General features: G+C 47.7%; 1 protein-coding gene and 1 long non-coding RNA gene across 3 annotated transcripts in view; both read right to left on the reverse strand.

The window, feature by feature from the left end:
• The window catches only part of LOC144502391 (uncharacterized), a 680,705-nt gene that overhangs the window by 448,721 nt on the left and 208,116 nt on the right, over positions 1–23,868 (reverse strand). The window lies entirely within an intron of this gene.
• On the reverse strand, positions 1,693–22,686 carry dpm2 (dolichyl-phosphate mannosyltransferase subunit 2, regulatory). Its single transcript, XM_078226234.1, has 4 exons — positions 22,623–22,686; positions 9,019–9,108; positions 7,700–7,802; positions 1,693–5,653 (listed from the first exon to the last, which is right to left on the reverse strand). The coding sequence occupies exons 1-4, from the start codon at positions 22,623–22,625 to the stop codon at positions 5,595–5,597; spliced, it is 255 nt and encodes an 84-aa protein (XP_078082360.1). The 5' UTR covers positions 22,626–22,686; the 3' UTR covers positions 1,693–5,594.

The following is a 23,868-nucleotide window of genomic DNA, read 5'->3' on the forward strand; positions in this document are numbered from 1 at the left end:
AGCCCCCTCAGATTCATGTATGTTTCAATAAGGTCGCCTCTCATAGAAACTAGAAACAGGTGGCGGCCATTCGGCCCTTCGAGCCTGCTCCACCATTCATTATGATAGAGTCATTGAAGTTTACAGCATGGAAACAGGCCCTTTGGCCCAACTTGTCCATGCTGCCCTTTCTTTCAGCAACTGATGCACGAGGACACCAAAGTCTCATTGAGTAGCCACCTCACATTTATCCACATTATACTGCATCTGCTATGCAGATGCCCACACACTCAACCTGTCCAAATCAACAAAGATGCTGAAGCATCTCTGTATCCTCCTCCCAACTCCCTCCTACCCAACTTTGTATGATCTGCAAATTTGGAGATAGTGCATTCAGTTCCCTCTTCCAAATCATTAATATATAATATGAACAGTTGGGATCCTAGCACAGATCCCTGCGGAACCGCACTAGTCACTGACTGCCCAATAAGACAAAGATCCATTTATGCCAACTCTTTGCTTCCTATCTGCTAACCAGCTTTCCATCCACCTCAAGACATTACCTGCAATCCCACGTGCTTTAACTTTACATAGTCGTCTGTTATGTGAGACCTTGTCAAAAGCTTTCTGAAAGTCTAAATAAACCACATCTACTGGTTCTCCTCAGTCAACTCTACTAGTTACGTCCTCAAAAATTTCCAATAGATTCGTCAAGCATGATTGCCCTTTTCTGAATCTCATTCTTCTAAACTCCAATGAGCTTGGTCCCAACCTGGGGGTGGCACGGTGGCACAGTAGTGGCACTGCTGCCTCTCAGCACCAGGGACCCGGATTCAATTCTGGCCTTGGGTCACTGCCTGTGCGGAGTTTGCACATTCTCCCCGTGTCTGTGTGGGTTTCCTCCGGGTGCTCCGGTTCCCTCCCACAGTCTGAAAGACGTGCAGGTTTTGTGGATTGGCTATGTTAAATTGTCCCTTAGTGCCCTAAGATATGTAAGTTAGGGGGATTAGTGGGGTAAATGCGTGGGGTTACAGGGATAGGGCAGGGGGGTGGGCCGGGGTAAGGTGCTCTGTCAGAGTTGAAGATGACTTTTTGGGCCGAATGGCCTCCTTCTGCACTGTAGGAATTCTATGAGTCTATGGACTCAATCTTTCCTTTAGAAGGCAACTCTTAGTCCCAGGAATCAACCTAGCGAACTGTCTCCATAAGAGAACAACTTGGGAAATCAGTGGACACTAACTCTGGCAAAGCATCTCCTTGCAAAGAATCCTCATTTCAGAAGAGAAATTGGAAGAGGGAGAGATATGAGATGTGTTAATTTTTTTTTAAATAGCACATCCTGGGTTATTAATTAATATCCACTCACTCTTACTGAGGTAAAGTAAAGTTTCTCTATTAGTCACAAGTAAGGCTTACATTAACACTGCAATGGAGTTACTGTGAAATTCCGCTAGTCGCCACACTCTGGCACCTGTTCAGGTCAATGCACCCTAACCAGCACGTCTTTCAGAATGTGGGAGGAAACCGGAGCACCCGGAGGAAACCCACGCAGACACGGGGAGAATGTGCAGACTCTGCACGGACAGTGACCCGAGACCGGAATCGAACCCGGGTCCCTGGCGCTGTGAGGCAGCAGTGCTAACCGCTGTGCCACCATGCCACCGCTAGCAAGGTGGGTAGTATGGGCATGCAGCTATGGAAAAAGAACATCAAGGTTTCCAGTTATTCAGTATGTTCCATTTCAATCTAAATAAACCAATCTTTCAGACAGAGAAAAGGAATTGGGAACAAAAACTAAAGCACAGTATCTGAACGGCACATTTCCTTGGTTGGCCCCATTTCAGTGAGTCTCGATAATGTTATTCACACTCAGGAAATTGTCATTTCTAATAAGCACAACATCCTCTTCCCTCACTTTGGAATGATTTTATTGCTCATTGCTAATAGCCTTGTCAATCACATCAATTGGATTTACAAGCCATTTCATGCCTTACCCAGTTTTACAGTGAATGGTAACGGCAGGGCTCCTATCACACTGCTGAACAGAAATTTATACACTGTAAATCACGGCATATAAGCTGACGTGATGTATAAGATCGCTTCTCGGCCTTTTGGCTAAGATCAAGCGTGGTCTGCTGATGCTGCACTTGGTTGAGGTCATTGGGTTGCATTTAAGCTTAATTTTCACATGAAGCAATTTTTAAAAGCGGCATCTCGGCCTTTTGGCTAAGATGCAAATGAGATCAAGCCTTGGAGGAGGAAACCTCCGCCTACTCCAATCAGCTTGGCTCATGTAGATCAGGCCCAAGACAGGGTAGGGGTTGCATACCCTGTCTTGTCAGCTTGGATCGGGAATGTCTCAACTTGTTGAGACTCTGAATTGGACTTGATTTGATTGAATTGAAAAAGTATAAAAAGAAGTAAGATGACTCCATTTTACTGGCCCCAAAAACCTTGCTTTTCCACATCCCTGCCTTGGGAGCCACGATATGCTCTACTCGCATTGATAGGCCCCATCTCTCACCCCACAAATGCATGTTTTACTTACCAGTACCTTAGAACTGGGTGCAGGGAATCGGGCGGGTGATACAGGCTGTGCTGTGAAGATGTGACGGAGTTTTAGATGCTTTGCATCAGGTGCTGATGCTATTTCAAAATGGCAACCGCCCACACCCACGCCTGTGGTTCACTTATCCACTCTGTGTATAAATCAACACTGTTTTTCGAAGGATTTTTCAATGTTTCTTATGTACCAACACTTACGGTAGCGACAATTCAATCCAGGTCAATTTATGATACAAAATGCACTTTGCAATAGCAAAACAAAACAAATCCTCTTTCAGCATTTCTCTCCAACAATTCAAGGTGTTTATAAAGAGTAGTGCTGCATTATACTGAGAGTCAGTCAGATACAGACAGGCAGACACACAGACACAGGGTTCAATTCCGGCCTCCGATCACTGTCTGTGTGGAATTTGCTCATTCTCCCCCTGTCTGCGTGGGTTTTCTCCGGGTGCTCCGGTTTCCTCCCACAGTCCAAAGACGTGCGGGGTTAGGTTGATTGGCCATGGTAAATTAACCCCAGTGTCAGGGGGAAGGGAGGGTAAATATGAGGGTTTATGGGAATGGGGCCTGGGTAGGATTGTGGTCGGTGCAGACTCGATGGGCCGAATGGCCTCCTTCTATACTGTAGGGATTCTATGATTAAAAGTCTGTCAGGCAGCGCAGGCACATAGCTCTCCACATGAGCAGCTGAACATTCTTTCCCACATAGGTTTAGGATGCAGTAAGAAGTCTCACAACACCAGGTTAAAGTCCAACAGGTTTATTTGGAATCACAAGCTTTCGGAGCGCTGCTCCTTGATCAGATGAGTGGAGAGGTGGGTTCACAAACAGAGCATATATATAGGCAGAGACACAATTGCAAGATAATGATGGGAATGCGAGTCTTTACAAGTAATCAAGTCTTTACAGGTACAGACAATGCGAGTGGAGAGAGAATTGTCTCAAGCCAGGACAGTTAACTCCTGATTCCAAATAAACCTGTTAGACTTTAACTTGGTGTTGTGAGGCTTCTTATTGTGCCCACCCCAGTCCAACACCGGCATCTCCACATCAGGTTCAGGGTACAAATTTTAGTCAGCAGCTGCTGGACACACTCCGCTCCGAGCTGCCTTGACATCTACAGCACATGATAACGATGACATTATTCTCCAGCGTATTCTCCTAGGGTATGGGAAGTTGTGTTTATTGTACTGCAGACTAAATCATGGTAAAGCTTCAACTTAGCTTCATGGCACATTTTCAATGACAGATTAGAAATTTTGACAAATGTTCTTTGGAATTGGTGAATGTAGCGCGCGTGTTAAACTCTTTTCCAATGCTTTCTCAAGCTCCACAATGGTTTTTAAAAATTCATTTATGGGATGTGGGCATCGCCGGCTGACCAGCATTTATTGCCCATCCCTAATTGCCCTTGAGAAGGTGTTGGTGAGCTGTCATCTTGAATCGCTGCAGTCCACGTGCTGTGGGTTGACCAACAATGCCATTTATCATAAGAGTCATAGAGGTTTACAGCATGGAAACAGACCCTTCGGCCCAACTTGTCCATGCTGCCCTTTTTTTTTAAAACCACTAAGCGAGAACTAATTGCCCGTGTTTGGCCCATATCCCTCTATACCCATCGTACCCATGTAACTATCTAAATGCTTTTTAAAAGACAAAATTGTACCTGCCTCTACTACTACCTCTGGCAGCTTGTTCCAGACACTCACCACCCTCTGTGTGAAAAAATTGCCCCTCTGGACCCTTTTGTATCTCTCCCCTCTCATCTTAAACCTATGCCCTCTAGTTTTAGGCTCCCTTACCTTTGGGAAAAGATATTGACTATCTAGCTAATCTATGCCCCTCATTATTTTATAGACTTCTATAAGATCACCCCTAAATAAATCCTAGATCACCCCTAATAAAAGTTTATTTATTAGTGTCACAAGTAGGCTTACGTTAACACTGCAATGAAGTTACTGTGAAAATCCCCGAGTCGCCACACTCCGGTGCCTGTTGGGGTACAGTGAGGGAGAATTTAGCACGGCCGATGCACTGAACCAGTACGTCTTTCGGACTGTGGAAGGAAACCAGAGGAAACCCCACGCAGACACGGGGAGAACGTGCAGACTCCGCACGGACAGTGACCCAAGCCAGGAATTGAGCCCGGGTCCCTGGCGCTGTGAGGCAGCAGTGCTAACCACTGTGCCACCGTGTATCTGGGAATTCCAGGATTTTGACCCAGCCACTGCGAAGGAATGGCGACATATTTCCAAGTTAGGATGGCGAGTGGCTTAGAGGGGAATTTCAAGGTGGTGGTGTTCCCATGTGCCTACTGCCCTTGTCCTCCTACGCGGTAGTGTTTACGGATTTGGAAGGTGCTGTCGAGGGAGCCTTGCCGGGTTCCTGCAGTGCATCTTGTAGATGGTACACACGGCTGCCACTGCGCATCAGTGGTGAAGGGACTGAAAGTTTGTGGAAGGGGTAGCAAGCAAGTGGGCTGTTTTGTCCTGGATGGTGTCAAGCCACAGGATGCCCAAGCTCTGTGCTGCTCTTGTAACCACGGTATTTAACGTGGGTAGTCCAGTTCAGTTCCCGGTCAGTCCCCAGGCTGTCGATAGTGGGGTATTCAGTGGTGGTAATGACATTGAAGGGCAGCTTAACTCCTCCCCGTAACAGCAATGATTTGTGACAGCCTCTCCAATCCATAACAATTAAGCAATTCAGCCTCTCCTATAATCAGGCATATCACAATTTTATGTAAACATTTCAAGACAAGACTAATTTTTTTCTCATATACACATGTTTCTCTGAGACTAGGTACAATGGAATTACAGTATTGATAGACTACCACAAGGGGGCAATGTGTCCAAACCTGGCGCTGCTGTAATCCCATTACAGACTGGAATACAATACACCAGACAGTCAAAGAACAACAATCTGTGATGGCATCCCGACACAGGAAAGTTTGTTAATCCGTCGCTGTCTGTATTTAAATCCTCTGTTTCAGCCCTTTTCTGACCTGGACGAGTCGACATTGGGGTAATCCGTAGCTCCGATTCGAATCCTGTTTAATCGACTTTCTTTGCAGGTTTTCTGTTTGTCCACATAACCACAGCAACAAACGTTCCTGAGAGGAGGACAGTGTCAGTACAAATCTGCTCTTGGTCCACAGAATTTTAAACGTTTTCAGGTTTTTAGGTGTCCAGATCACCAACAACCTGTCCTGGTCCCCCCCATGCCGACACTATAGTTAAGAAAACCCACCAACGCCTCTACTTTCTCAGAAGACTAAGGAAATTTGGCATGTCAGCTACAACTCTCACCAACCTTTACAGATGCACCATAGAAAGCATCCTTTCTGGTTGTATCACAGCTTGGTATGGGCTCCTGCTCTGCCCAAGACCGCAAGGAACTACAAAAGGTCGTGAATGTAGCCCAATCCATCACGCAAACCAGCCTCCCATCCATTGACTCTGTCTACACTTCCCACTGCCTCGGAAAAGCAGTCAGCATAACGAAGGACCCCACGCACCCCGGACATTCTCTCTTCCACCTTCTTCCGTCAGGAAAAAGATACAAAAGTCTGAGGTCACGTACCAACCGACTTGAGAACAGCTTCTTCCCTGCTGCTGTCAGACTTTAGAATGGGCCCACCTCGCACTAAGTTGAACTTTCTCTACACCCTATGACTGTAACACTACATTCTGCACTCTCTCCTTTCCTTCTCTATGAACGGTATGCTTTGTATAGCGCGTAAGAAACAATACTTTCACTGAATACTAATACATGTGACAATAATAAATCAAATCAAATCTAAAAACACAGGACAAAAATAATAGTTTCTATTGCCGGTGATGATGGGAACGATCACAAGCCTTTAAAACAGAATTCCAGAACACCTCACATCTCCCAGTTCTGGAACACCGAGCTTGGCGGAGACTAGGTATCTGCTCTCTTACTCTGGGAGGGGGCCAGGAGTGACACAAAATGAACACTTATGAAATGAAGATAGGAGAATTTTTAAAACAAGGATAGCATTTCCCTCTCCCCCAGCCCCCTCATCAACAATGCAATGCATGTTGATGCTTTCTCCAAGTCAAAACAACCCCCCGCCACCCCCGAATCCAGAGACATTGTAACTGGGGATAGAGAGAACAGATGGATCGAGTTTAAGCACACATCTTCCCATTTCGCCAATCAGCATTAATCTGAGGGTCTGCCTAATGTTACAAAGAGGCCAACCGGGACTCTGTGAAACTGGAACCTGGACTGTTGTTTCCTCCCCTCTCACAGGGACCAATTTCCACCATCAATCAGCCAACTAAAGGGAGTCAGTGGTTAGCACTGCTGCCTCACAGTGCCAGGGACCTAGGTTCGATTCCCAGCTTGAGTCACTGTCTGTGTGGCGTCTGCACATTAGAAACATAGAAAACTACAGCACAAAACAGGCCCTTCGGCCTCACAAGTTGTGCTGAACATATCCCTACCTTTTAGGCCTACCTATAACCCTCCATCCTATTAAGTCCCATGTACTCATCCAGGAGTCTCTTAAAAGACCCTATTGAGTTCGCCTCCACCACCACTGACGGCAGCCGATTCCACTCGCCCACCACCCTCTGTGTGAAAAACTTCCCCCTAACATTTCCCCTGTACCTACACCCCAGCACCTAAAACCTGTGTCCTCTCGTAGCAGCCAGTTCCACCCTGGGAAAAAGCCTCTGAGAGTCCACCCGATCTATGCCTCTCAACATCTTATATACCTCTATTAGGTCTCCTCTCATCCTATGTCTCTCCAAGGAGAAAAGACCGAGCTCCCTCAGCCTATCCTCAAAAGGCATGCCACTCAATCCAGGCAACATCCTTGTAAATCTCCTCTGCACCATTTCAATCTTTTCCACATCCCTCCTGTAATGAGGCGACCAGAACTGAGCACAGTACTCCCCACGTCTGCGTGGGTTTCCTCCCACAGTCCGAAAGATGTGCTGGTTAGGTGCATTGGCCATGCTAAATTCTCCCTCGTTGTACCCGAACAGGCGCTGGGGTGTGGCATAACTTCACTGCAGTGTTCATGTAAGCCTACTTGTGACACTAATAAATAAACTTCGAACTGAAAGTCCCTCGAGTGTCTTAATGAAACGATTACTGGTCAACAGAGAGAAGTCGGTGCACTCACCTACTAATAAGACCAGGAGCAGACCAGCGACAGCGGGTAGGATCACAGCATACTCGCGTGCCAGGAAGTAGCTGTGAAGAATGTGGCTGCTGTCCACAAACGGCTGAAATACAAGAATGGCTTTGGTTAGCACACACGTATTCACAATTTTTCAGGCAGGTCTCAGGGTGAAAAGCCACTTTACTCCAGCAGGAGGCTACAAGATGTCAGTGTCTGATAATTGGGACTGTTTAATGATGATTATTGCGCATGTAAATGGAGATTTCGACCTCAGCCACGCTGAAAAGGACAAAAAAATGGTATCTCATTGCAGCCAACTGATTGTCAGAGACAGGGCAGCACGGTGGCACAGTGGTTAGCACTGCTGCCTCACAGCGGCAGGGACCCAGGTTCAATTCCGGCCTCAAGTCACTATCTGTGTGGAGTCTGCACGTTCTCCTCGTGTCTGCATGGGTTTCCTCCGGGTGCTCCGATTTCCTCCCACAGTCCAAGGATGTGCGGATTAGGTTGATTGGCCATGCTAAATTGACCTTAGTGTCAGGGAGATTAGCAGCGTAAATGTGTGTGGTTACGGGAATAGAGCCTGGTTGGGATTGTGGTCGGTGTAGACTTAATGGGCCGAATGGCCACCTTCTGTACCGTAGGGATTCTAAATCGTGACTACGTTTTGGTTAGTGGCAATAGAGCCAAACAGACACTCTTACTCCAGTTTTTTTCCCTATCGTGTATAAGAAACAAGCAGCACAGAGAGTGACCATTCAGCCCAATGTGCCTGTGCCAGCCCTTTGAAAGGGCTAAGCAGTTAGCCCCACTTAGCTACCCTTTCCTGGTGGTTTCTGCTTCAGCTAGAGACCTAATCTCCTTCTGAAGCAAGTTAATACTGCGGAATTTTCCCCGCTCTCTCAGGCACAGTGCCTTCCAGATCACAACAACTCACTCACATTCTCATCTCCCCCTTGCTTTCCTCCCAACTGTTGTAAATCTGTTGCCTCTGGAACTGACCCTCCCCTGCCAGTGGAAATAATGCAAACTTCTTAATACTAAATGGCATACGTTGAAGACCCAGAGGGTCAGTGGATGAGTTTATTCAAGATTGAGATGGATACGATTTGAGTATAAAGGGAATTAATGGATATGGGAAGGAGGCAGGGAAGTGGAACAAAGGTCTAGATTAGCCATGATTGTATTGAATGGTGGTCCTGGACCGAGGAACTTGAAAACAATGCTGGAAATGAGTGCAAAAACTTAGTATCTTCTCGAATAATGTAAGCATTGAAACTACCATGATCTCAATCTATATTTATAAAATCAACACTCACCAAGACGATGACCCAGACTGTGTAGTAGGTGAAAACGACCAAGCTGAAGACCACCAGGCCCATTCCAACCACTTGGTCTGCTCCTGTAGCCTGACAGAGAAAGCAATGAGGTGTGATTAAGCAAAGAACATCGTAACGTATGTTCTATACCTGTTTTAAAGAACTCTGTCATAAGTACCTAGTAATGTTCATGTCACACAAGTCCCAGGCAATGGCCAGCTCCAACAAGAAAGAATCTAGCCATCTCCTCATGACGTTCAACGGCATTGCCATTGCCGAATCTCCCACCATCAACATCCTGGAGCTTATCTCTGACTGAACCAGTTGTATAAATCTCTGGCTACAAGAACAGGTCAGGCCGGGAATTCTTTGGCGAGTAACTCATCTCCTGACTCTCTAAAGCCTGTCCAGCATCTGCAAGGCACAAGTCAGGAGTGTGATGGAATACTCTCCACTTGCCTGGATTAATGCAGCTCCAACAACTCTCAATACCATCCTGGACAAAGCTTGGTATCCATCACCTTATACCCTCACTCCCTCCACCACAACGATGGCAGCAGTGTGTACCATCTACAAGATGCGCTGCAGTAATTGACCAAGGTTCCTTCAACAGCACCTTCCAAACCCATGACCTCTGTCACCTAGGAAGACAAAGGCAATAGATGCATGGGAGCCCTACCAACTACAAGTTCCCATCCAGGCAGCGCAGTATCCTGACTTGGAACTATATCGCTGTTCCTTCATTGTCACTGGGTCACAATATTGGAACCACTTGCCTAACTGCAATGCTGGTTTATCTACACCAGATAGATTGCAGAGTGAACCACCACCATCTCAAGGGCAAAATAAATACACAACAAATGCTAGACATGCCAGCAAAATCCACATCCCAAGAATGAATTTATTTTTTAAATTCTGGTGGACTGGGTAACAGCGAAGCCTCACATCGCCACATACCTAATAAAACCGCAAACTGTTACAAGTTCCACATCGCCCCTGAAGAAACTAATCAACTGCTCCAACTGCAGCATGTATTGATATAGTAGCTTTAATGTGGCAAAACATCGAAGGGTCCTTCATGGGAGTGATTAACAAAATTAAATGCCAAGACACACAAAGAGATATTAGGATTGATGATGAGAGGTAGGTTTTAATGAGTATCTTAGTTAGGTACACAAGGTGGAGAGGTTTAGGGAGGGGGTTCCAGAGATCGGGACCCAGAAAGTTTGCCAATGGTGCAGTAAATGGGGCAAGTGAGGCAGGCCAGAATTGAAGCAGCATGGTATCTCAGCGAATTGAATACCGGAGATTACAGAGATAAAGAATAAGCAACATCCAACTGAGAGCTGACAACTTGTTCTTGGCGCCTTTATCAAAAATTGTCCTGAAGCCTACCACTTCAGGACAAGATCAGCCCAGGGAGACACTGCCTCTGATTATACCTCAGTGGGAAAACAAGATCGTGAATGGTGTGCGTAGAGGAAATCTACCGTCACCAAAGCCAGGCCCCTGGCAGTCCCAACTTACTGTTTCACTTGTTGTAAGACACTTGGTCAGACCTCAATTGGAGAGTAACTGCATTCAGTTCCGGACACAACCTCAGGAAGGATATACTGGGCCTGGAGGAAGTTTACCGGAATAATGCTGAGGTTGAATGATTAGGACAGAGATGTTAGCTGTGCGTAGACTTGACTTGCATTCCCCTGAGGTCCAACATTGAGCGGGTGATCCAACCAAGTGGGTTAGATACAGAAAAACAATTTCCTCTGAGGGGGAAAATCAAAAAGGGGACATAATCTTAAAATCAAGTCACTCTGGAGAAAATCTGGGAGACAGAATTCCTGTTGCCTTTATTTATTCAGAGTGACATCAGGTTGATATATATTTATTAGTGTGATATGTCAGCTTACATTAACACTGCAATGAAGTTACTGTGAAAATCCCTTGGTTGCCACACTCTGGCATTCGTTCAGTACCGTTCAGTACATTGAGGGAGAATTTAGCTAAATAGAATTTAGCACCTAACCCACACGTATTTCGGACTGTGGGAGGAAACCGGAGCACCCAGAGGAAACCCACACAGACACAGGGAGAACGTGCAGATTCCACACAGACAGTGACCGAAGCCAGGAATTGAACCCGGGTCCCTGGCGTTGAGAGGCAGCAGTGCCAGCCACTGTGCCACCACGCCACCCCGGGAGGATTCTTTAGGAAATCAATATGAGTGAGTGCAAATCCAGCTGAAAGCTACAATACAGTGAAAATAATTAGCAGGAAGTCGATCAGCAGAGAATAATAGTGGGCTTCAGCTTGGTAGCTTTCATGTACTACGCAATCTAGTCTCATTATCTTGGTGAGTGTTGATTTTATAAATGATGTGACGCTGTATAGATTTGGAGAACTTTCACCAACAGAAAGACGCTAGATATTTGGATTCATTTCCGAAATCGATTTAAATTTCCCCATTTTCTGGAAATCATGCCTAAACACTGAAAACATTGGAACTTGAGAAATGCAGATACTACAAGGGTAAAATATAAAACGTTCACGTACATCGGGAGGATATTGGATGGATTGTTCCAGATGGAGGTTATCAGCTTTCTTGGACATAGAAACGAGATGTAGAAAACTATAGGCAAAGAGATGGTCAAGATTCGGAAAGGATGTTGAAATTTCTCTCATGAAATACTTTGGGAAATTGGACACCACATCACTTAGCATCAACACTGGAACAGGAGGGGGCCAGTCATCCTCCTGAACCTCTTTCGCCATATTTAGATCATACCTAATCTCTAGCCAAGCTCCATCCACTCGCCCTGATTTCATATAGATCGGTTGGCAACTAGTGAGAGGATATAGGTCGGTTGGAGGCTTGGGCGGAGAGATGGCAGATGGAGTTTAATCCGGACAAATGTGAGGTAAAGCATTTTGGAAGGTCTAATACAGATGGGAAATATACAGTAAATGGCAGAACCCTTATGAGTATTGATAGGCAGAGGGATCTGGGTGTATAGGTACACAGGTCACTGAAAGTGGCAACGCAAGTGGAGGTGGTATTCAAGAAGACATACGGCATGCTTGCCTTCATCGACTTGACATTGAGTTTAAAAATTGGCAAGTCATGTTACTGTTTTATAGAACCTTGGTTAAGCCACACTTGGAATATAGTGTTCAATTCTGGTTGCCACGCTACCAGAAGGATGTGGAGAGGGTACAGAAAAGATTTACCAGATGTTGCCTGGAATGCAGGGCATTAGCTATGAGGAGGGGTTGGAGAAACTTGGTTTGTTCTCACTGGAACGATGGAGGTTGAGGGCCGACCTGTTAGAGGTCTATAAGATTATGAAGGGCATGAACAGAGTGGATAGTCAGAAGCTTTTTCCCAGGGTGGAAGAGTCAATTACTAGGGGGGGCATAGGTTTAAGGCGTGAGGGACAAGGTTTAAAGGAGATGAACAAGGCAAGTTTTGTTTTTACACAGAGGGTGGTGGGTGCTGGAACTCACTGCCGGGGGGGGGGGGGGGGGGGGGGGGGGGGGTAGTGGAAGCAAATAGTGACTTTTAAGGGGCATCTGGTCCCCGGAAGGGTAGGGGGTTTTAGTTCAGAAGGGCAGCATGGTCAGTGCAGGCTTGGAGGGCCAAAGGGCCTGTTCCCATGCTGTAATTTTCTTTGTATATACCTGCCTGGTAAATATCTGCCAACCTCAGTTTTAACCTTCGTTAAGTAGAATATCATTCAACTGAAAACACCAACCATGGATTGTAAAGGGTCTGGGGGTCCTTCACATCATAAGATGACAAGTTCCTAAGAGTGGAAAGACATGAAACTATGATAGAATCAAAGAGAGAAGCTAAGAACAAGTCAGAAGAAGAGTTCTATCGAAAGCAAAGTGCAGTTGTAAGAGTGATGGAAACATGAGCATGGGTAGGACATCATGCCCCACAGGTTGCTTATACCATGGCTGAGCTCCAACCATTCTCTTTCCTGTCCTATCCTCATATCCCTTCATTCATTTAATGTCCAACAACTGATCAATCACAATCTACTCAACATCTGACAATTCACAGCTGTTGAGGGAAATTCCGGAGATTCACAGAGCTGAGTGAAGAAATTTCTCATCTCAGTCCTGAACAGCTGACCCCTTATCCTGAGACTATGCCCACTAGTTCTAGACTCCCCATCCAGGTGAAACAGCCTCAATACCTATTACATTTGATTTGATTTATTATTGTCACATGTATTAACATACAGTGAAAAGTATTGTTTCTTGCACGCTATACAGACAAAGCATACCGTTCATAGAGAAGGAAAGGAGTGCAGAATGTAGTGTTACAGTCATAGCTAGGGTGTAGAGAAAGATCAACTTAATGCAGAGTAGGTCCATTCAAAAGTCTGACAGCAGCAGGGAAGAAGCTGTTCTTGAGTCGGTTGGTCCGTGACCTCAGACTTTTGTATCTTTTTCCCCGACGGAAGAAGGTGGAAGAGAGAGTGTCCGGGGTCCTTAATTATGCTGGCTGCTTTGCCGAGGCAGCGGGAAGTGTAGACAGAGTCAATGGATGGGAGGCGGATCATTCTCATTCTTCAAAACTCCAAAGAATACAGGCCCATTCTACCTGCGCTCTCCTCCTCGGACAACCCTTTCACCTGGGAATCTATTTGTTTTTATTCGTTCATGGGCGTCACAAGCATTTATTGCCCATCCTCAAGAACATTTAAGAGTCAACCACATTGCTGTGGCTCCAGAGTCACATGCAGGCCAGACCAGATAAGGATAATAAATTTCCTTCCTAAAGGGGGCATTAGTGAACCAGAATCAGATGGGTTTTTATGACAATTGACAATGGTTTCACGGTCACCATTAGAAAATTGCAGATTTTCTTTTACTGAATTCAAATTTCACCATTTGTTGTGGTGGGATTTGAACGCAGAGCATTACCCTGTGTCTCTGGATTACTAGTTAGTGACAATACCATGACACCATTGCCTCCTCTGACTGAGAAATATCTGGTGTAATTGTACACTGGGATTGATAAACACATAGAAAGAGTAAAGGACAATGAGAAATAAATGATAACAAATCAAATGGACCACATCACAACACGGTGGCACAGTGGTTAGCGCTGCTGCCTCACAGCGCCAGGGACCCAGGGCAGCACAGTGGCAGGCGCTGCTACCTCGATTCCTGGCTTGTGACACTGTCTGTGCAGAGTCTGCATGTTGTCCCCGCGTCTGTGTGGGTTTCCTATGGGTGCTCCGGTTTCCTCTCCCTGTCCAAAGATGTGCAAGTTAGGTGGACTGGCTATGCGCAGGGTTATGGGTTAGGGTGGGGGAATTGGGCCTAGCTAGAGTGCTCTTTCAGGGAGTCAGTGCCGACTCGATGGGCCGAATGGCCTCTTCTGCACTGTAGGGCTGCTGTGATTACACTAACCCAGCTTTGTAGGAACTCACAGAGGAGAATAACAAGAGACGGCAACTCAGCAAATGTGGAGAACAATCAAGAAATCAAAACAGAAAGTGTTGTAACAACAGATCTGGCAGCATCTGTGGAGAGAGAGAGAGAAAGAGTTGACATTTCCAGTTCAAAATGACTCTGCATTAGAACTGGTCTAGATATCAAGATCACACCATCTTCCAAAAGGCAAGAGTGCAAAGGAAGATACTGTGGAAATAATAGATTTAAAACATTTTGATGGAATCCAGACATAGAACAAAAGATATTAGGCACGGTGGCACAATGGTTAGCACTGCTGCCTCACAGTGCCAGGGACCTGGGTTTGATTCCGGCTTGTGTCACTGTCTGTGAGTGAGTTTGCACATTCTCCCCATGTCTGCGTGGGTTTCCTCTGGGTACTCTGGTTTCCTCCCACAGTCCAAAGATGTGTGGGTTAGGTTGATTGACCATGCTGAATTGCCCCTTAGTGTCCCACCTTCTGCGCTGTAGGGTTTCTATGATATCATTCAGTAATACTGGCACAGCTTTAAAACAATTCTGGTTTAGGACAGGAGGGGAAATTTGGGAGGAAAAAAGGCAAAGAGGAAATAATGCAAAGAATTCTCAATGCAAGTGAAGCGGGGAGAAAATGTAAAGGATTAAATGATATTGAAACAACAAAGGAAAAGTACGCAGAAACGTGGGTGGAAGAGCGCACAGAGATACTAAAAATGAATAGAGCGCGCCATGGAAAAATCAAAGATCTTATGACTGAACAGGAGGAAAAATACAGCAAGCATTCACACAGTAAACAGGAAAATATATTCCATAATAAAAACAGAAAATGCTGGATAAACTCAGCAGGACTGGCAGCATCTGTGGAGAGGAAAACAGAGCTAACGTTTTTGAGTCTGTGTGACTCTTCCTCAGAGCTGAAAAGAGGTAAAAATGTAATGGATTATATATTCGAAGAGGTGGCAGGAGGAGGTGGAGCAGAATAGAAGGTTGGAGCTAAGGAGAGATTGACAAAAATTGCTATGGACACAAAACACAGGGAATGTTAATGGTAGCATTAAGGACTAAAGAAGGTGCTGATAGTGGCATAAAGGTAAGATAACAGAGTGTGTGAATGGAGAACAAAGGTCAGTGAAAGCAAAGCTAAAGAACAAGTGACAGATGGCTCAGTGGGGTGGGGGGGTTGCTTTGGGACAAATAAAGAAAACAAAAAAAGGGGTTAAGATGGAGGGGAAGGTTCACAGACTAGAGTTGTTGAGTCTAGAATCCTATCGCGTCTAATCGGAAGATGAGATGTTGTTCCTCCAGTTTGTGTGAGGCTTCACTGGAGCATTGCAGCAGGCCATGGAAAATCATGTCTCACAAATTTGATTGAGTTTTTTGAAGGGGTAACCAAGATGGTAGATGAGGGCAGTGCAGTTGAGGTTGTCTACATGGACTTTAGCAAGGCCCTTGACAAGGTACCGCATGGTAGGTTGTTGCACAAGGTTAAATCTCACGGGATCCAGGGTGAGGTATCTAAATGGATACAAAATTGGCTTCTTGACAGAAGCCAGAGGGTGGTTGTAGAGAATTGTTTTTCAAACTGGAGGCCTGCGACTAGCGGTGTGCCTCAGGGATCAGTGCTGGGTCCACTGTTATTTGTCATTCATATTAATGATTTGGATGAGAATATAGGAGGCATGGTTAGTAAGTTTGCAGATGACACTATGATTGGTGGCATAGTGGACAGTGAAGAAAGTTATCTCCAATTGCAATTGGATCTTGATCAATTTGGGCCAGTGGACTGACGAATGGCAGATGGAATTTAATTTAGACAAATGCGAGGTGATGCATTTTGGTCGATTGAACCAGGGCAGGACTTACTCAGTTAATGGTAGGGCGTTGGGGAGAGTTACAGAACAAAGAGATCTAGGGGTACATGTTCATAGCTCCTCGAACATGGAGTCACAGGTGGACAGAGTGGTGAAGGAGGCATTCGGCATGCTTGGTTTCATTGGTCAGAACATTGAATACAGGAGTTGGAATATCTTGTTGAAGTTGTACAAGACATTGGTGAGGCCACACTTGGAATACTGTGTGCAATTCTGGTCACCCTATTATAGAAAGGATATTATTAAACTAGAAAGAGTGCAGAAAAGATTCATTAGGATGCTACCGGGACTTGATGGATTGAGTTATAAGGAGAGGCTGGATAGACTGGGACTTTTTTCTCTGGAGCGCAGGAGGCTGAGGGGTGACCTTACAAAGGTCGATAAAATAATGAGGGGCACAGATCAGCTAGATAGTCAATATATTTTTGCAAAAGTAGGAGAGTCTAAAACTAGAGGGTATAGGTTTAAGGTGAGAGGGGAGAGATACAAAAGTCGAGAGGGGCAATTTTTTCACACAGAGTGGTGAGTGTCTGGAACAAGCTGCCAGAGGTAGTAGTAGAGGCGGGTACAATTTTGTCTTTTAAAAAACATTTAGATAGTTACATGGGTAAGATGGGTATAGAGGGATACGGGCCAAATGCAGGCAATTGGTACTAGTTTCGGGGTTTAAAAAAAAGGGCCCATGGACAAGTTGGGCCGAAGGGCCTGTTTTCATGCTGTAAACCTCGATGACTCTCTGTGGGGATGAGGGTAAGATGTTAAGTTGAAATGGCAAACGACAGGAAGGTTGGGATCATGTTTGCGGACTGAGCGAAGATGTTCCGGAAACCAGTCACTCAGACTGCGTTTGGTCTCCCCAGTGTAGAGGAGATTGCATTGGGAGCAACAAATACAATAAACCAAATTGAAGGAGGTGCCAGTGAAATGTTGCTTAAACTGAAAGGAGTGTTTGGGGTCTTGGATAGTGAGGAGGTAAAGGGTCAGATGTTGCACCTTCTGCGATTGCAAGGGAAGGTGCCGTGGGAAAGGGATGGGGAATTGGGTGTGATGGAAGAGTTGACCAGAGTGTCACAGAGGGAGTGGTCCCTGCGGAATGCTGACATGGAGGGCAAAGGGAAGATGCATTTCATGGTGGCATCATGCTGAAGGTGGAGGAAGATCCTTTGAATGAGGAGGCTGGTGGCATGGGAAGTAAGGATGGGGGGGGACCCTATCATGGTACTGGGGGGGAAGAGGGGGGAAAAGGAATGAGGTCAGATGTGCGGCATATGGGTCAGGCACATTTAAGTTCCCTGTCAACTTGAGTGGTGGGGGGGGGGGGGGAGACCTTGGTTAAGGAAAAAGGCAACATGTCAGAAGCACCATTTTCAAAGGTGGCATCATTAAAACAGATGTAGTGGAGGTGGAGAAACTGGAAGTCCTTACAGGGAGCAGGGTTTGTGGAGCTGTAGTCAAGGTAGCTGTGGGAGTCGGTGGGTTTATAATGAATATTGGTGGTCAGTCTATCACCAGAAATAGAGACAGAGGTTGAGAAAAGTAAATATCAGAGACGGACCATGTTAAGGTGAGAGGGGGGTAGAAATTGGAACTCAAATCGATAAATTTTTCGATGTCTAGATGAGAGCTTGAAGCAGCATTGATAGAATCATTGATGTAATGGAGGAAGAGTTGTGGAAGAAGGCATGAGGAGGACTGGAACAAGGTATGTTCCACATAACCCACAAAAAGGCAGGTATAATTAGGGCTCACGTGGATACCCATAGACACACCTTTTAGTTTCAAGAAGTGAGACAAGTTAAGGAGAAACTGTTGAGTGATAGAACAAGTTCAATTAGGCAGAAGACAGCAGTGGTGGATGGGGATTGTTTGGGCCTCTGCTCAAGGAAGAAGTAAAGACGCCCTAGGACTGCCTGATGGAGATAGAGGGATTGGACATCTGTAGTGAAGAGGAAGCAGCGAGGGCCATGGAACTGATAACTGTTGATATGATGGAGGGCATCAGAGGAATCACAAGTGTAGGTGGGAAGCAACTGGACCAGGGGAGAGAGGATGTAGTCAAGATAGGAAGAAATGAGTTCAGTGAGGCAGGAACATGCTGATAAAATATTTTCCAGGATGGATATCACTGCAGGATAACCAGAATATACTGAAGGACTTCTGACACAAGCCAAAAAAGAAAAGGTCTGTAATACAGCCAAGCTGGGGCTCTGGAGGCAATTCTATTACTACATTAGGGGCTCAGCATGCTACGAAACGAAGAGAGATCGGATCGGCAGTGACCCAACAGATGCTGCAGGTTATGGGAGGAATGGTGCACAGGAAATAACCCAATGCTCAGAACCTACAACTCAGGGATTCTAACCTGAGACTTGGATGGGTATCTCAGGCCTCCAAAAACACTGTACAATATAGACAGCCTTTTGAACCAAACCGTAAGAATGTTGTCCACAACATCCACAGAATTAGAATCAAAGAATCATACAATGCAGAAGAGGCCCTTCAGCCCATCAAGTCCGCACCAACCTGCAAGAAACATCTGATCTCCCACCTAATCCCATTTACCAGCACTTGACCCATAGTTTTGAATGTTATGGCGTGCCAAGTGCTCATCCAGGTACATTTTAAAGGATGTGAGGCAACCCGCCTCCACCACCCTCCCAGGCAGCACATTCCAGATCGTCACCACCCTCTGGGTAAAAACATTTTTCCTCACATCCCCCAAAACCTCCTACCCCTCACCTTGAACCTATGTTCCCTCGTGACTGACCCTGCAATTAAGGGGAACAGCTGCTCCTTATCCACTCTGTCCATGTCCCTCATAATCTTGTACACCTCGATCAGGTCACCCCTCAGTCTTCTCTGCTCCAGAAAAAAATAACCCAAACCTATCAAACCTCTCTTCATAACTTAAATATTCCAACTCAGGTGAATGTTAAATGTTCCAACCCAGATCCTGGTGAATCTCCCCTGCACCCCTCCAAGTGCAATCACATCTTCCTATAACATCGGATACACATCATAAACTATTCAGCTCCACTGGTCCATCTCAGGGTTGATGCTCCATGTGAGCCTCCTTCACTCTACTCCAATATTTAAACAGGACTGAGAATTAAATAAAGACAGTTTGGCTTTAAGAATTAAAAATAATTTAAAAGATTCCATGGCATTATTTTGAAGTTGTTCAGAGAAGTTCTGGTCAACATTTACCCCTCAATCAACACCCCCCGCAAAAATCTATCTGCTCGTTACCACACTGCTGTGTAAAAGGAGCTTGCTGTGAGCAAATTGGTTCCTCTGTTTCCTACATTACAACAGTGAGTACACAGAGTAATGGCTGCGAGGTGACCTGAGGTTGTGTAAAGCACCATAGAAATACAAGTCTTTTTGGTTTAGATTGTGGAACCTGGAAGCATTACTCTGATTTAGATTCCAGCAGATGTTTAGCTTCAATGCAAAGTGCAGAGTAATGGAGCTAATGCAGAAAGAGAGCAGCAATTTTAACACAGCAAGATCCCACAAACAGACACAGAATGAGGATTTGAATGTTTTAGCGAAGTTCATAGAATCCTAAAGCACAGGAGGCCATTTGGCCCATCAAGTGTGTATCGACCACATCCCCATCCAGGCCCTATTCCCACTCATGAGAATCTTATTAGGTAAAACCTAAGAGAGGAAGAAATGGTTTAACATCTCATCTGAAAAGATGACAACTCCGGTGCTGCGCTCCCTCAGCACTGACCCTCTGACAGTGCGTTGCTCCCTCAGCACTGAACCTCTGACAGTGCGGCGCTCCCTCAGCACTGACCCTCTGACAGTGCGGCGCTCCCTCAGTACTGACCCTCTGACAGTGCGGCTCTCCCTCAGCACTGACCCTCTGACAGTGCGTCGCTCCCTCAGTACTGACCCTCTGACAGTGCGTCGCTCCCTCAGTACTGACCCTCTGACAGTGCGGCATTCCCTCAGCACTGACCCTCTGACAGTGCGGCACCCCCTCAGCACTGACCCTCTGACAGTGCGTTGCTCCCTCAGCACTGAACCTCTGACAGTGCGGCACTCCCTCAGCACTGACCCTCTGACAGTGCGGCGCTCCCTCAGTACTGACCCTCTGACAGTGCGGCACTCCCTCAGTACTGACCCTCTGACAGTGCAGGACTCCCTCAGTACTGACCCTCTGACAGCGCGGCGCTCCCTCAGTACTGACCCTCTGACAGTGCGGCACTCCCTCAGTACTGACCCTCTGACAGTGCGGCGCTCCCTCAGTACTGACCCTCTGACAGTGCGTCGCTCCCTCAGCACTGACCCTCTGACAGTGCGGCACCCCCTCAGCACTGACCCTCTGACAGTGCGGCACTCCCTCAGCACTGACCCTCTGACAGTGCGGCGCTCCCTCAGTACTGACCCTCTGACAGTGCGGCGCTCCCTCAGCACTGACCCTCTGACAGTGCGGCGCTCCCTCAGTACTGACCCTCTGACAGTGCGTCGCTCCCTCAGCACTGACCCTCTGACAGTGCGGCACCCCCTCAGCACTGACCCTCTGACAGTGCGGCACTCCCTCAGCACTGACCCTCTGACAGTGCGGCGCTCCCTCAGTACTGACCCTCTGACAGTGCGGCACTCCCTCAGCACTGACCCTCTGACAGTGCGGCGCTCCCTCAGTACTGACCCTCTGACAGTGCGGCGCTCCCTCAGTACTGACCCCCTGACAGTGCAGCACTCCCTCAGTACTGACCCTCTGACAGTGCGGCACTCCCTCAGCACTGACCCTCTGACAGTGCGGCACTCCCTCAGCACTGACCCTCTGACAGTGCGGCACTCCCTCAGCACTGACCCTCTGACAGTGCGGCACTCCCTCAGCACTGACCCTCTGACAGTGCGGGCGCTCCCTCAGCACTGACCCTCTGACAGTGCGGGCGCTCCCTCAGCACTGACCCTCTGACAGTGCGGCACTCCCTCAGTACTGACCCTCTGACAGTGCGGGCGCTCCCTCAGCACTGACCCTCTGACAGTGCGGGCGCTCCCTCAGCACTGACCCTCTGACAGTGCGGCACTCCCTCAGCACTGACCCTCTGACAGTGCGGCACTCCCTCAGTACTGACCCTCTGACAGTGCGGCACTCCCTCAGCACTGACCCTCTGACAGTGCGGCACTCCCTCAGCACTGACCCTCTGACAGTGCGGCGCTCCCTCAGCACTGACCCTGTGACAGTGTGGCACTCCCTCAGCACTGACCCTCTGACAGTGCGGCACTCCCTCAGCACTGACCCTCTGACAGTGCGGCGCTCCCTCAGTACTGACCCTCTGACAGTGCGGGCGCTCCCTCAGTACTGACCCTCTGACAGTGCGGGCGCTCCCTCAGTACTGACCCTCTGACAGTGCGGGCGCTCCCTCAGTACTGACCCTCTGACAGTGCGGCACTCCCTCAGTACTGACCCTCTGACAGTGCGGCACTCCCTCAGTACTGACCCTCTGACAGTGCGGCACTCCCTCAGTACTGACCCTCTGACAGTGCGGCACTCGCTCAGCACTGACCCTCTGACAGTGCGGCACTCCCTCAGCACTGACCCTCTGACAGTGCGGCGCTCCCTCAGCGCTGACCCTCTGACAGTGCGGCACTCCCTCAGCACTGACCCTCTGACAGTGCGGTGCTCCCTCAGCACTGACACTCTGACAGTGCGGCACTCCCTCAGCACTGACCCTCTGACAGTGCGGTGCTCCCTCAGCACTGACACTCTGACAGTGCGGCACTCCCTCAGCACTGACCCTCTGACAGTGCGGTGCTCCCTCAGCACTGACCCTCTGACAGTGCGGCGCTCCCTCAGCACTGACCCTCTGACAGTGCGGCACTCCCTCAGCACTGACCCTCTGACAGTGCGGTGCTCCCTCAGCACTGACACTCTGACAGTGCGGCACTCCCTCAGCACTGACCCTCTGACAGTGCAGCACTCCCTCAGTACTGACCCTCTGACAGTGCGGCACTCCCTCAGTACTGATCCTCTGACAGTGCGGTGCTCCCTCAGCACTGACCCTCTGACAGTGCGGCGCTCCCTCAGCACTGACCCTCTGACAGTGCGGCACTCCCTCAGCACTGACCCTCTGACAGTGCGGTGCTCCCTCAGCACTGACCCTCTGACAGTGCGGCACTCCCTCAGCACTGACCCTCTGACAGTGCAGCACTCCCTCAGTACTGACCCTCTGACAGTGCGGCACTCCCTCAGCACTGACCCTCTGACAGTGCGGTGCTCCCTCAGCACTGACCCTCTATCTCTCAGTGATTTATTTTTCTCACCATTCTCAGTGTTTTGGCCACAGCGTCTTCCACGTCCGGGGTCACCGAGAAAGGTCAGGCGGGCTCTGACCAATCAGCGGCCGCCGCGGTTCCCGCCGGAAGTCACTGGGCGGGTTTGGATTTAAATTTAAATTTCTATTTTAGCTTCAATTTAATTTATTTCATTTTAATTTTTATTTGATTTTAATTTCTCTTTTCTCCTTGAAGAGAAAGTAATCGCGGGTGGTTTGTTATTTGCATCTATTTTCTGATTGGGCGGTCAGGCTGTCAGTCATAGGCCCCCCTGCCCACATGCGCCATGCGCATGCGCTACCGACAGCGCCTGGCTGGCGTCGCAGCGCCTCTTGCGGCTGGGAGGGTTCAACACAACCCAGCACAGCCCAGCCCAATCCAGCTCATCAGACATAAAACTGGAATTAGGCCACTCAGCCCATCGAGTCTGCTCCGCCATTCAATCATGGCTGATATTTTTCTCATCCCCTTTCTCCTGCCTTTTCCCCGTAGTTAGGGGCGGCACGGTGGCACAGTGGTTAGCACTACTGCTTCACAGCTCCAGGGACCTGGGTTCGATTCCCGGCTTGGGTCACTGTCTGTGTGGAGTTTGCACATTCTCCTTGTGTCTGCGTGGGTTTCCTCCGGGTGCTCCGGTTTCCTCCCACACTCCAAAGATGTGCGGGTTAGGTTGATTGGCCATGCTAAAATTGCCCTTAGTGTCCTGAGATGTGTAGGTTAGAGGGATTAGTGGGTAAATATGTAGGGATATGGGGGTAGGGCCTGGGTGGGATTGTGGTCGGTGCAGACTCGATGGGCCGAATGGCCTCTTTCTGTGCTGTAGGGTTCTATGATTCTATGATCCCCTTATTAATCCAGAACCTATCTATCTCGGTCTTAAAGACACTCAATGACCTGGCCTCCACAGCCTTCTGCGGCAAAGAGTTCCACAGATTCACCACTCTTTGGCTGAAGAAATTCCTCCTCATCTCTGTTTTAAAGGCTCGTCCCTTTAGCCTGAGGTTGTGCCCTCTGGTTCTAGCTTTTCCTACTAATGGAAACATCCTCTCCATGTCCACTCTATGCAGACCTCGCAGTATCCTGTAAGTTTCAATAAGATCCCCTCTCATCCTTCTAAACTCCAACGAGTACAGACCTAGAGTCCTCAACCGTTCCTCATACGACAACCCAGCCCAGCACAGCCCAGCAGAGCCCAGTTCAACTCAGCCTCGGCCACCAATGATGGAGTGATTAA

This window comes from Mustelus asterias, chromosome 13, assembly GCF_964213995.1.
Source record: "Mustelus asterias chromosome 13, sMusAst1.hap1.1, whole genome shotgun sequence".
Classification (NCBI taxonomy): Eukaryota; Metazoa; Chordata; class Chondrichthyes; order Carcharhiniformes; family Triakidae; genus Mustelus; species Mustelus asterias.

Bases quoted from the DNA above. Each gene is read 5' to 3' on its own strand.
- dpm2 (XM_078226234.1), bottom strand. The intron at 7,803-9,018 runs GTGAGTGTTGAT...CTTGTATTTCAG, and splicing joins CAGTCTGGGTCATCGTCTTG to CCGTTTGTGGACAGCAGCCA. The intron at 5,654-7,699 runs GTGAGTGCACCG...TCCTCCTCTCAG, and splicing joins GCTCCTGGTCTTATTAGTAG to GAACGTTTGTTGCTGTGGTT.